Below are 14,003 nucleotides of genomic sequence, written 5' to 3'. Positions count from 1 at the left end.
AATGACTTAAAGCAGTGTTTCTGATTGTAATAACAGATACATGTAAGAAAACAACACTTCGTTTTTAATCGCTGAATTAATGTTTAAATAACATTGAAATACCCAACCGCCTGTAATTTAAAGTTATTATGGATAAAGACAATCGCTTCTCGCACCTCAGACAGTGATATCCCACGTCATACCCCATGGTAGATTTTTCTATCTCGTCCGATCTGTCTTGTACCTTTACGTGACATTTCGCGGAATTTTTACACTGCGATGATTCATCGGCGCGTTAACTGCTTAAAATTGACAATTTGCATTATAAATGTTCTGTTTTGTCGTTATATGTATAGTTTTGATGTTGTTAGGTATTATATTTTATAGATAAAATATAATATACACTGTGAAATACGTTGTAATCTATGTAAGGATGGACTACATTTTTACTCGGAAGCATTCAAATGTAGCTTAAGTAGTGAAGAGGTCATTATCAGTTGAGGCCCAAGGCGGGATACTTGCAGTTTTTAGAGAAATTGAATAGGGGTTTTTTTAACAAAAAGGTGCGAGAAAAAAATCAATTACCTGTAACTGAGAAAGGTCGGGTTATCTCAGTCTCGGGTTAAGATTCTGTAACATCCCCAGAATCTTAACCCTCGACTGAGATAACCTGATCTCGCTCAGTTACAGGTAATAGATTTTATTAGTCTGTAACATGATTCAATGATTTCTTCACTTACATTGCTCTACGAGATCTTTTAAAACAGGAAAAAATCTTTCTCTACAAACATCTCCTTTTCAGGATGTTTTGCTTTCTGAAAAAAGTTACAAGGTTAAGGCATGGCTTAATATAATGGTATAATGGAAATCAAGGTTTGAAGAAGAAATAATATCTTCTTCCCCAAAAACTGTTCATGTTTACTTCCTCTCTCCTATGTGTCAGGTAGTTTCTCCTAAAATTCTAGAATATCTACTTTTGGTACATAAGTGATACATGTATTTATAACAAATTTTTCAAAGATCTTTGTAATATATGTATCCAGGCTAGGGCATAGGGGTGAAGGACAGGAAAGGGAGTTAGGCAAAGTAGCCATTTCATCATATCTCGAAGTTAGCTAGGGACGGAGGGAAAGACAGTTGGGATAGGTAACCGGCTTGGGAATGTCTTTTATCATAACTGCTTATTTTCACAATAATCCATATACAAATATAACATGTTGTATATTATACAGGGCCATCAGGTTTGATTTCTGGTTACATTTACTTATATTAGCTCTTTCCTATTGACAGACCGTGACCAACAAGGGTGAGCTTCTCGTATCCTTATCCTACAACAACCATTTGGAGAGACTAACGGTTGGAGTGTTCGAGGGACGTGCACTGAAAGCGGAAGGAACAAGTGGTAGGATTATAACAATACCATACGTGACCTAGTGGTCACTCTTCAGAACTTTATATAATTGGAATGACAACCGCAAATTAATTCAGTAAAGGACGATAAGTAAAAGAAAACTATCATAAAGATGAAGATAATACATATTCATGTGGTACTAAACTAGTTCACACATTGGATCAATAGCACATGGAAACAAATGAAAAATCTCGAGACGTTCTGAATGTATGCTGGCGCCAATGTAGTATACAGTATACAGGAAGTGGCGCCGGTGATTATATATCCGTCTTTCGTTTGCCATTGTTGGCGTTGATCTCACGAGTACGCACCGATTGACCACGCAATGAGACCGATTGACCACGCAATGTGACCAATAGGGGTCCTGATGATGGTATGGTTAAGTACTATTAGCTTGTACCAAAAGTTAGGGAACAGTGAATGTAACACAAAATGCATAAAGGAGAATTTGACAGATATCTTATACAGTGCAACAAGATGGCAGATAATACATACTACTAGATTTGTTTAATATGTTCCCCTGTCGCCTTTTTCTCCATTTGATATATATGTCTATTTACTCGTATGGCTTTGAATACGTCGCCTGGGTAACATTTTTGATCTTGTTAGTGTCTCGCATTTTGTCGGTACCGCCAGCGTACTAAATAGTGTAGTACACAAAATAAGAACGACTTTAATACAAACAAAACGAAAAGTATTACATTTACTGTACATCAGTTTGTTCTAGAGTAAATCCCATTCCATCCAAATATACAATGTGCCTTTATTGTTGCCAAGTTGCGTGGTTTTATTCACCGATTGAAACGTGCATCAAACAGTTTTTACAATAATGTTCTCTTTTCGCCGTTGCGCTGTTTAATGTTTCCGATAAACAGTTAAATGACGAAACAGTATCTCAAACGTAAGACATTCATTAGATAGTGAATGGTTAAGGAGTTTAGGACGCAATAAACGCGTCTAGAGTATATGCAAGATTGTTTCTGCTCATTAAAGAGAGATGCTGAAGTCACGTACGCTGTGACAAGATACTGGATACATAACGGAACTAGCATCAATCAAATAAATAAAAATCGGAATGCGGTGACCGTAAAAGCCGGCGGCTATATACATTGTTCATTGATTATCTCCTTTAATCCATTAAATCACATCTCGCGTGATTTTCCCGTGACTGTAGTATGTTTACATAACTTTGCATTTTAGTGAAGCCATAGATTGATTTTACGGCGTCATTCTCGTGCAATTTGATGCACGTGAAAAATACTCAAACTTAAGGCAATCATGAAATTGACCGATCAAATAACCACTAGTTGTCGGAGCGGAATGAATGTCAGATCGTAAAGACTGCAGCAGTTTGGTATTGATTGCAATCAAGCTTCAAAATAATTTTGCTTTTTATGTTATTTGTTACTTCTTGCTTGACGCTTCAAAGTTTTATAAAAGAGATATACCATAAAAAACGATAATGTACGGTTTATATGGTCTATCACATATCAGTAAAATGTATAAGGAAATAATCTGCCCGATGAAGTAGAATGTGGAGGCTTTCCGAGGTTCTGGCCTCAAAATCCACACATGAGATCTTATTTCGATGAACAAAATGATTCATTTATCATAAAAAAAAATTAGGTTTATGGAAGGACGACAGCCACAGCAGACTATAAATGTTCCAGTACATCGATTGGCCATTGTCTATTTCATTTCTATTTTTACTTAAACCGCAAGATTAAAAACATGTTTTAAATGTTTCAATGTTTCAGATTTCTTCGTGAAAGTGTGTTTACACGTGCAGAATCGTGTGGTCAAATCGAAGAAAACGGAAGTGATAAAAAAGTCAGACTGTCCTAATTTTAGTGAATCCTTTACCTTCAAACTGCCCGTTGCCAATCTGGACGCAGCAAGTCTAAATATAACGGCCATACAGCACATCAGTGGGCACAAAGGTAAGTAAACATGACTCAATACATGTCAATCAATAGAATGACCATGTTTGGAATAAAGGGTGAAATACATCCCTTCTGCCAAAGATAACATGTAGGTAATTTTAGAGGTGTACCACTAGTACCCCATTTGTAACGATATTTACTTGAAGTAACCATACAACTAATTCATCGAATCAATATGGGCGTTGACTATGGTCGTGTTTTGGATAAATGTCGAACTCTACACCAAGAAATAATGTGCAAAACATGATTTGTATTGATGACATTCTTTTCCATACAACACACAAGACAACTTCTCATTCATCGTCCATTGTCTTCTTTGGATGCTAGTCTACGTTATACAGGAATCCAACCATCGGTAATGTAAATGAGACAGACATTTACTTTGTTCCTCTGTTATTTACATATAATCTCTTTCTTGAGATCGCAAATTGACTTCAGAAGATCATGAAGCGAAAGGCAAAATTGGACTTACGATGTTCCGAATGTCATTGGAGATGATTTGTTTGACGTGATTGGTTCAGTAGCAGTTCCCCTGTAGCTAGAATCAAAGCACTAGTTCATTCATCAACATGTATCCCTATCATTTGCTTTAACATATTGCCTTTTATGAATATAAACACTATGTGACGGTATCGAGCACTTCTAAACAACCATATAATCAAGTGCTGAGACGGTTACCCCGTTTCGATCTCAAATATTACCAGTCCCACGCTTGAATTTTACTTGTAAAACATGAAAATGTTTAGGAACATTGTGTCTCCGAGACCATCCACAGTTGGTTTTAAGTTAACATGTAGAGGTTTTAGAACATTTACGAGGATCGAATAAGACAATTGTTTAAAATATCTATAAACCCATTCTTTAAAAATAATGTTTTTAGTTGTAATTGCATGTTGAAACTAATTAAAAAAATAATAGAAAAATGGTTTTGTATCGTGCATGCACAACCGTTTATGGGTTTCTAAAATGTTATAAAGCCTGCTAAAAGCAGTAAATGTTTATTTATTATGAAAACATGGCAGTACCTATAGGATTTACGTGAACTAAACGTATGATAGGTTGTTTCATCTTTAATAATCGTACTGGACTGTGATATTTCGAAACCTCCTCGTCTGGTTAAGAAAATGCCATTGGTTATCCTAGACAAGTTCGGCACTGGTCGAGGTGTGGTGAACCGTACAGATTACTGGTGGGGTATTTTTCTCTGTCTGAAACCTTTGACAGAGACGCGAATCACTCTCTGTGAAATAGCTAGAAGTTTGTACGACTTGTTCTGCTTAAGGAAGTGTAAGAGAAGAGTAATCTGTCAACACTGCATGAGGGAGACGTCGGAATATCATCACTCGGGGCACAGTACACGACAATGTTCTATTCGGTTGACGATTTCTCTGTCTGCACCACACACGATGACATGTCTTATTAATCCATACCTCCGGTTCATCTGGTGCGAGACCCCACGTCATTCCACTGTGTCAATAGAAGCCTTGCATAAATTTGCGTTGGCTTAATACATTTGAAATGTGCAATAAACAAAAACAATGCACAATGGATTGGATTAGTTGAGATGTTTGGTCGTCAGTGATAAAGAGAATATGGAAATCAACACTGCACAGTTATCCTTGACAAGGCATATAATGAGGCAGAGAAAGATCTAAGTAAATACACAATATTTCTTCTAACGATGTATAAATTCAGATGCAAAACAACGGATCATAATTGGAAAAAAAAATTTTTTACAAAACCTTCAATATTTCACAATTCGTTTATCTGAAAAAAATAACAAACAAAAAAATCCCCTGAATGAATCTTGTGACGCCATGATACGTCCAAACAAGTACATATTAACGTAGATGCTGAGTGGAGAGCTCCCAGCGTCCCCCTCTCCCTACCCCTTCTCCTCCCGTTCCATCAAGTACAACATGTTCACGTGTACTTGTGCTGCTCGAAAGCAATGACTCCGCTAAGAATTTAAGAACATAACTATCATCTGAATTTCACTTTTACGAGACTGTTTACGAAGTTTGTCGTTCCTACTTATTCTCGAGTAGAGTGTTAAGTGGCCCCTTGTGGTCGCCGCGTAACAACGCTACCACGTCGATATTAAGTATCCAGGAACGATAGCATGGCTGCCAATGATGGTTTGTCTAAACTTCATTATTCGCTTTTGATTTCGAGAGAAGAAGAACAGAATCTAAGATTTTTGAGACAATATTCTACATGAATACATGTGTCGTAATAGTACTTTGCTTTTATATTGATTTGTTCTAGCACTGCTTGGTTTATCCATCCTTTAATGGATTAGTGCGTGCAGTTTTGTCAAAATCCTTAATTCCAACTAAGTGTTGATAGAAATAACACAGTCATTCTATATCACGCAGAGTGTTGACCATACCAGTACATCTAGGGCAAGTGTACAAAGTGCTATTTTATTGCGATCAAATCTCATATCCTTGCATACGATTCCTCATTGTCTGATGTTATACAAATATGTACATAGACCGTGTATATTTGCTGACGTCAGTTTAATGAGTGTCAGATTTCAAGTGTATGTGCAAACGGGATTTGCTACATGTCACAGCGACGAAGGAAGACGCATATCCAATAAAAGCTATGCAATGCCTCTCCTCGCTCATGTTCTCCTCGAAGGCACAGCCTTCAAACGAGATGTAGATGATGGCATCCCATTGACTGTCTGTCAACACTCAAACGGTATAGAACACAGGCTTGGACCACCAATAAACAAGATAGATTCCGGTTTCATAAAACTTTTTCATCTTATTAGACATTATGGTAAATGTTTGAGTGCTTGGTATTCAGAATTAATCTCGGTTGAATATGTTCTTGTTAAACCCTCGAAGTGCAAAAATAATTTAAAAAAAAAAAAAAATCTATTAGAGTTGACCTTTAATGAAGCATGATACATTCGTTTTAAGATACATTTGCACCAATTTAATAAGCTTATTTCTACCGTCGATAGGCTGAAGCATGTTTCCAGATCCTGTTTCAAAAATATATTCGAGAACGTGTGTTAATTATTGAAGAATGCATTCCTAGATGTTGTCTTTCTTTTCATTTGTAGTAAATATCAGAGAAAAATATTGCCTGACAGTGCTGGTGCGCTGTTAGCACACTGAGTCGGGAGCATTATGTCACCAGGGTAACTAACAGGAACTACATTTGTCTAATAAACCCACCTCTCCCGTATTTTCAAACATTCTTTTCAATCCCTATTTAAGATAAAGAATCAAAAGATGTCCACATTTAGCAGGAGGTATAATAAGGCAGACTACATTACTTCCCTTAAATTCAACGGAACCATGTGAAACTCGACGTTTATCAATTATCGATCTCAGATGGGTCATTAATAAAGGTCATTCAAACCATTTGTACTTAAAAAAAATGTGAACTAGCCTAGCTATTCAGCTATGATTGAATATTTACTTGGTTCGGTGGTGGACACAATATCGCCAATGCCTGTCGAACACAAACATTTAATTATGTACCGGTATGATTTATACCGTATCAAAATTTCTTCTCTCAACACTCATACTTGACGTCCACAGATACATGTATACATGTACGAACAACTCCCGCTCCAACGACAACACAACAAAAGACTCATCTCATTTCTTTATTGTACACCATGACATTTAAAGAATTTATCGAATTATTTATATTGAGTAATGGTGTATACCATTTTCATTGATTTTCAGTAGTTTTTAAAGAATCATTGAACTTGATACAGTTCAACCTTACAATAAATGATCTTATTAAGATATATGGTCCACCCCAACAGATTCCTGTGATCGATGTCCCCCTCAGACAGTACTGCTGCCTGATCGACGACCGTTCTTGTTTTGACAGACATTTTGTACGGATACTTACCTCGAATGCTTCGCTCTACATAGCGCTGTGTTCCCTATCCTCGTCAAGTCAAAAGAGCTTCTCTCGTTTAAAAGAGAAAACGATTTGCTCGTTGGAAAAACATATTCCATTCACCGTTTTATAGCCGAATTGTTTAATGATCTGAATGAAGAACAAAGGACAGGAAATGACCAGATGATTCTGTATTAGGGCATTAGTGTATAAGTACTAAGTCGGCTCCAATCATAAGAAACACTCTACGTATACATCAAGATATGAGGTATCCAAACATTAATGATGGATTCGGATGATTTAAGTATTATCATCATACATGTTTTATTTTAATAATTTCAAAATATCGTATTTACTTTCTGTTTAAAACGGTGGTGTTTAATTTATTAAATGATGATTTGTTATACATTTTTATTTACTTGTACCGTCACGCGCCCAGTCAATATTTTGTGAACAACAAGTTTCAAGTGTAAAAGAAGAAGCTTTAAAATATTCATATCGTCAGTTATTGCTGGCCAGGTACAGATAATATATCTCTACTAACGAAGCTCATACAGTCGATAATGAGATGACCTGTAGCAACTGTCCACAGTGGTCAGATTCATCTCTTCAGGAAGCCAGAAATAAACTGTAGCTATGCCCAAAATAGCTCAACAATCTGTGCCCTCCAGCGGGAGACAGGCTGTGTTTAAAGATGACCACGTGATAACAGATAGTTAGGTGTCACCCCTTACTCTATATCGCACACTGAAATACGAAAAGCATTGCAAACAACAGCGATGTACATTAGATATATACATATATAAACACCTGTTAACAGGAATTACATGTGTCATAATTCAAAAATCTATTGAGACGTTGTTTTGAGAACAGTTCAAATTAAACGAACAAAATCCTTTACAGGAGTTGGCACAAATTGGTTCCCTGGGGTTGAATTTGTGCCTACACACAAAGTTCTGTATCAGTAATGTTGAACGTAAATATGGGATGACTCACTTAGCCAAATGATTGAAATGTTGTTCGCAAGATTCTACGGATTCAGTATAGGGGCCTGATTTTGAAATCCAAGGAAAGTAGAGGACCAATGCGTGTTACCTTCCCGTTTGCGCATGTTTGAGTAGTTTGGAATGTGTCAAAACGGTTTGTAACTGAGCCAATAAATGTACAGTTAATGATTCTCTAATGATGAATTTACACCTGGGCTCTTGTCAATGTCTCAGCATTAGTTTCTTGTTTCAATTAGATGTGTTTAGAATGCCTTATTAAACATATGTATTGTTTTTATCGTTGCTTTTTTTTTTTGGTTTTAGTTTTTACTTCAGTACGCTTATTTTTGAAATCAGTTATTGAACCAGTAATGGACAATATAAACGAACATGGAATAAGGAATGTTCAACGTCTACCGTGTTTTCTAGAAATATAGACTGGTTTCGTAGTTATATTCAAATGTAACAGTACTGCTACAAAAACTTTAAAAAAAACGCAACCTGGTTCCGGAAAACCTAGTTAAAACGAAAACTGCTTTGTTCAATATAGTAGACATGAACACCATGTTGACATATATACCTGTTGTATACTAAAGAAATTGAAAACAAGCTATCGTCCGTAAATAAACATTTATAGGAAGGGCACGCTTGACATATCAAGATAAGTCATATTTGATATTTGCATTCATCAATAAATGCAAGGGAGTGTTTGTCAGTTTCGATAAGTAAATTCGTGTTGCAAACTAAAATTCAATAAAAAGAAGGAGAGAATCAAAGTCAATATTATGATTATTTCTGATATCATCTTGTACCAATAAGTAGACACTGGGAATTTCTAGTTTACAAACAGCATCAACAAAACCTCTACTGGAAGTCGTGGCGTAATATATACATTTGTCATCGATAGCATCAAGTAAGCCTAGAACAGCGTATCAATGCTATTTAGTCCGACATGAAATTTGAAATATCGGTTGACGATCTCGACTGATTTGACGTAACTCAAACAAATGCTTCGACCGTAAAATGCTTTCGTCTGAATAAAATTGTAATCGAATTGGACCTATTGCCAAAAGCCTGCCCAGCTTAACTACTGGCAAATGTAACTTTTGGATCCGTGTCGTAAACAAGAATAGCAGATTCGTTCAGCAAGCTTATATTTTAGTATCTTGACCTTTAACTCGACAAACAGATATATGTAGCGTTTTATAATTTAAACTTGGGTTATCCTTCAGTTTCAATGACGTCACGTGTTGACGATATAAACCGATATAAGGTGTGTAGTCACTAGTTCCACTACCTTGATTGCCGTTTATTGAATTGAACGGTTTTTGATAAGCGGTTGGATGAGGATTTAAACACTAACCGTTTTGTCATGCAGCCATCCTTAATATCCATGTTTGCTACACTGTTGTGTATAAGATATGAAACGATTTTGGTTTTGTGTGTTTTTTGCTTTTCAGTGCTTACGTTACAATGACGCGTGCATAAAAATGTCGTTACAAAATATATACATTAACACTACAAATGGGTTATGCTATAAATGGGTTATACTGTAGGTGGGCTATACTGTAAATGGGTTATACTGTAAATCGGTTATACTGTAAATGGGTTATATTGTAAATGGGTTATACTGTAAATGGGTTATACTGTAAATGGGTTATGCTGCAAATGGGTTATACTGTAAATGGGTTATACTGTAAATGGGTTATACTGTAAATGGGTTATACTGTAAATGGGTTATACTGTAAATGGGTTATACTATAAATGGGTTATACTGTAAATGGGTTTTACTGTTAATGGGTTATACTGTAAATGGGTTATATTGTATATGGGTTATACTGTAAATGTGTTATACTGTAAATGGGTTATACTGTAGATGGGTTATACTGTAAATGGGTTATACTGTAAATGGGTTATATTGTAAATGAGTTATATTGTAAATGGGTTATACTGTCAATGGGTTATACTGTAAATGGGTTATACTGCAAATGGGTTATACTGTAAATGGGTTATACTGTAAATGGGTTATACTGTAAATGGGTTATACTGCAAATGGGTTATACTGCAAATGGGTTATACTGTAAATGGGTTTTACTGTAAATGGGTTATACTGTAAATGGGTTATACTGTAAATGGTTTATACTGTAAATGGGTTATACTGTCAATGGGTTATACTGTAAATGGGTTTTACTGTAAATGGGTTATACTGTAAATGGGTTATATTGTAGATGGGTTATACTGTAAATGGGTTATACTGTAGATGGGTTATACTGTAAATGGGTTATACTGTAGATGGGTTATACTGTAAATGGGTTATACTGTAGATGGGTTATACTGTAAATGGGTTATACTGTAAATGGGTTATACTGTAAATGGGTTATACTGTAAATGGGTTATACTGTAAATGGGTTATACTGTAAATGGGTTATACTGTAAATGGGTTATACTGTAAATGGGTTATACTGTAAATGGGTTATACTGTAAATGGGTTATACTGTAAATGGGTTATACTGTAAATGGGTTATACTGTAAATGGGTTATACTGTAAATGGGTTATACTGTAAATGGGTTATACTGTAAATGGGTTATACTGTAAATGGGTTATACTGTAAATGGGTTATACTGTAAATGGGTTATACTGTAAATGGGTTATACTGTAAATGGGTTATACTGTAAATGGGTTATACTGTAAATGGGTTATACTGTAAATGGGTTATACTGTAAATGGGTTATACTGTAAATGGGTTATACTGTAAATGGGTTATACTGTAAATGGGTTATACTGTAAATGGGTTATACTGTAAATGGGTTATACTGTAAATGGGTTATACTGTAAATGGGTTATACTGTAAATGGGTTATACTGTAAATGGGTTATACTGTAAATGGGTTATACTGTAAATGGGTTATACTGTAAATGGGTTATACTGTAAATGGGTTATACTGTAAATGGGTTATACTGTAAATGGGTTATACTGTAAATGGGTTATACTGTAAATGGGTTATACTGTAAATGGGTTATACTGTAAATGGGTTATACTGTAAATGGGTTATACTGTAAATGGGTTATACTGTAAATGGGTTATACTGTAAATGGGTTATACTGCAGTCAATTCCTTCCCGTTTTTCATTGATGCATACCGTATTCACATTCATATCATACGAACACAAGTGTTTGGAATAGTATATTTTATTGATGAATGACAGAATAAGGAGATGTCAGTACAGGAAGAACGGGGATGATAAGAAAACATCAAAAACTGATAATGGATTGACTAAATTACGTTATCCCGCTTTCAAGGAAACATTGATTGACAGTGAGCCAAAACATGTCATTATTTACGTTCATATACAGTGTTTCTTTAACGTTCAGATCCGGGAGTTCAATTAATTTCAGCGCTGATACAACGTAGTACTACATAACAAAACAAAAACATAAGTTTTTAATTGGTGATACAATTTTGAAACAAAAAACTAGTTCCTTTCAATTTTAATAATGATTGATCCAAAACTATTGTAGATTCGAATCGATTAAAAATGAACATTAAAATGTGGTTCCTGTTTATATCATCTTTTGGTGTACATGTATTACCTACCATACTGCTATTTGTTTAATATTATTGGCTAATTTCTATTTTTCAGACAAGGTCCTCGGTCGGGTGATTCTTGGATCGTTTATGTTTTCGCGCGGTAAGGAACTCGATCACTGGAATGAGATGGTAGCCAATCAAAAGGACCAGATAACACAATGGCACGCCCTCGTGTGAAAAGGGGCGGAGCATCACTTACGATTAGCAACAATTCTTACATGGAAAATGGAAGCTGTATCAACCCATTGACGATGATAATGATCTGATCACGTTTGAAAAATTGTGGAATCACACTGAATATTTACAGGGGCAGGCAATATGGATGCAACCGTTCTTAGACTGAGAAACGGATTATCAAACACGTTTATATTAGCAGTCCAATGGACCGAATACCTTTGCTGTGTCACTTTGTGATATACCTAACGGAATGAACTGGACTGTGAAACATGCACCAACTAATTTGTTTCTCTATGATCATTATGATTTTGTTATATACCAGTTAGCCTTCCCTTCAAGGATCATAATCATGTCATTCCCTAAACGTGTTATCTTCTTTCCATCAACAGAAACGCATACATCAGACACCATGATCACATAGTCACGTGATATCGGGAGATGATAGGACAAAATCAAAACAGTGATACCTGAAGACATGGCAAACATCCTCCTGATATCCAACTATACCCACATATGTCCGTACATTGGTATGTTATGACATATAGCTTTCTTATCCAAGCTTTTATTCTCTGGACTCCATTGTCAACATTTCGTTCCGGTGATTTGGAAGACTGATTTTTCAACGTTTAAGTTACATTGTATCATGAAAACACTACTGTGCTAATATTTCGGTTGTTTCATACACATGTTTGTTAATATGCAGGGTTTTTTCATAACAAACACAAGTATAAACATGTGCTATGTATTACCAAGATTTTGGGGGATTTTACGGTATACACCGACAAAATCTTTGTGCACTTTCATAAAACCGAAAAAGCGGTTTATTAACAAAAAGACTAATTTTATGAATCTATTTACCGCAAAACTCACTTTCGTAACACTTTTGGTGTTGTCGGGGTTTTTTTGTTACACGTTATAGCCTAAAGTTTGTCATTGAGAAAAAAGTCATAATTGAATTATATGTTTGTGTATATAACGGGACTAAGAAGAACACAATTCAGCCACAAATGTGTAGTGAATCTGACGACGACATCAATATGGATTAAATTGTACAAGATCAGCAATGTGTAACCAACAGGAACGCTTGATTTATTTAAACACTTGTGGTCAGTGGAATCATTCACTCAATGTACTGTTTCCGCACAAACACCAGCTATCAGAAAGCATAGGATTTTCGGATTTATTTAACTTATGTTACGATAAAATACAGTATGATTGTGTTTCCAGCATGAAATGTGTTCAGTGAAAGCAATGCTTAAGGTAACTCCCCAAGAACTATCGAATGCTTTCATATAAACTTGGGTCCATAAATATGTAGCTACATATAATCAGATAACTATCATCTGTACGTGTACCCTGTCTATTTAGCTCGCTGGAATAATGAAACGGATGTAATACATGGTAGTATATGTATAAATTGACTCTACATGTCCAGGTTAGGTAAATCATTATCAGGTTACCAACGTGTCATAAAGCGTTCGTAAGCTGTATACCCGTTTAAATGCATTACAATTAAATATACATGTCAGCAATGCTATAAAATACAGTAACAGCAGGAACTCATCTTTAACACAAGCACATATAATTCTCAGTATAAACTATATATTTAATTGTGTATTTTTCCATTCGTGAAATATGATAATTATACTGTAGAGGTATGTTGTTTTATTTTCTGTGACCTAGAATTGATTTCTAATCATATTAAAATAATTTTAATTAATGAAAATACTATATTGACCCATTAATTTAAACATTATATGAACCCATTAATTTAAACATTATATGGACCTATTAAATAAATTAATATATGGATCCATTAATACAAATGCTATGTTGTCTCATTAATTAAAACACTAAATTAGTTTTTATTCAAATATTTATTTTATATATCTAAACAATTTTGTTTACCTGTTAAGTTGATGAACTTTTTATCAATCGGACTTGAAGGTTTCATAACCTTGTGTACTCTTTTATCTTTGTCACGTTAATTTTTTTTTAATTGTCCAGGGCCTGTGTTCATAAACCAGTTCTCGTGCTTAAAC

The 14,003-nt window shown here is 35.1% G+C and overlaps 1 protein-coding gene across 1 annotated transcript in view; it reads left to right on the top strand.

Moving 5' to 3' along the window:
• LOC110443304 (synaptotagmin-15-like) overlaps positions 1–13,624 on the top strand; it is a 41,829-nt gene extending 28,205 nt beyond the window's left edge. Inside the window, exons 5-7 of the mRNA XM_021487452.1 lie at positions 1,270–1,381; positions 3,148–3,330; positions 11,837–13,624. Coding sequence (XP_021343127.1) covers positions 1,270–1,381; positions 3,148–3,330; positions 11,837–11,961 — 420 coding nt within the window. The 3' untranslated portion in view covers positions 11,962–13,624. The remainder of the gene's footprint in view (positions 1–1,269; positions 1,382–3,147; positions 3,331–11,836) is intronic.
• The last annotated feature ends 379 nt before the right edge of the window (positions 13,625–14,003 follow it).

This window comes from Mizuhopecten yessoensis, unplaced genomic scaffold (genome assembly GCF_002113885.1).
Source record: "Mizuhopecten yessoensis strain PY_sf001 unplaced genomic scaffold, ASM211388v2 scaffold716337, whole genome shotgun sequence".
Taxonomy (NCBI): domain Eukaryota; kingdom Metazoa; phylum Mollusca; class Bivalvia; order Pectinida; family Pectinidae; genus Mizuhopecten; species Mizuhopecten yessoensis.
Note: the sequence above shows the minus strand (reverse complement) of the source record. Positions and strands in the feature narration are given on the sequence as shown.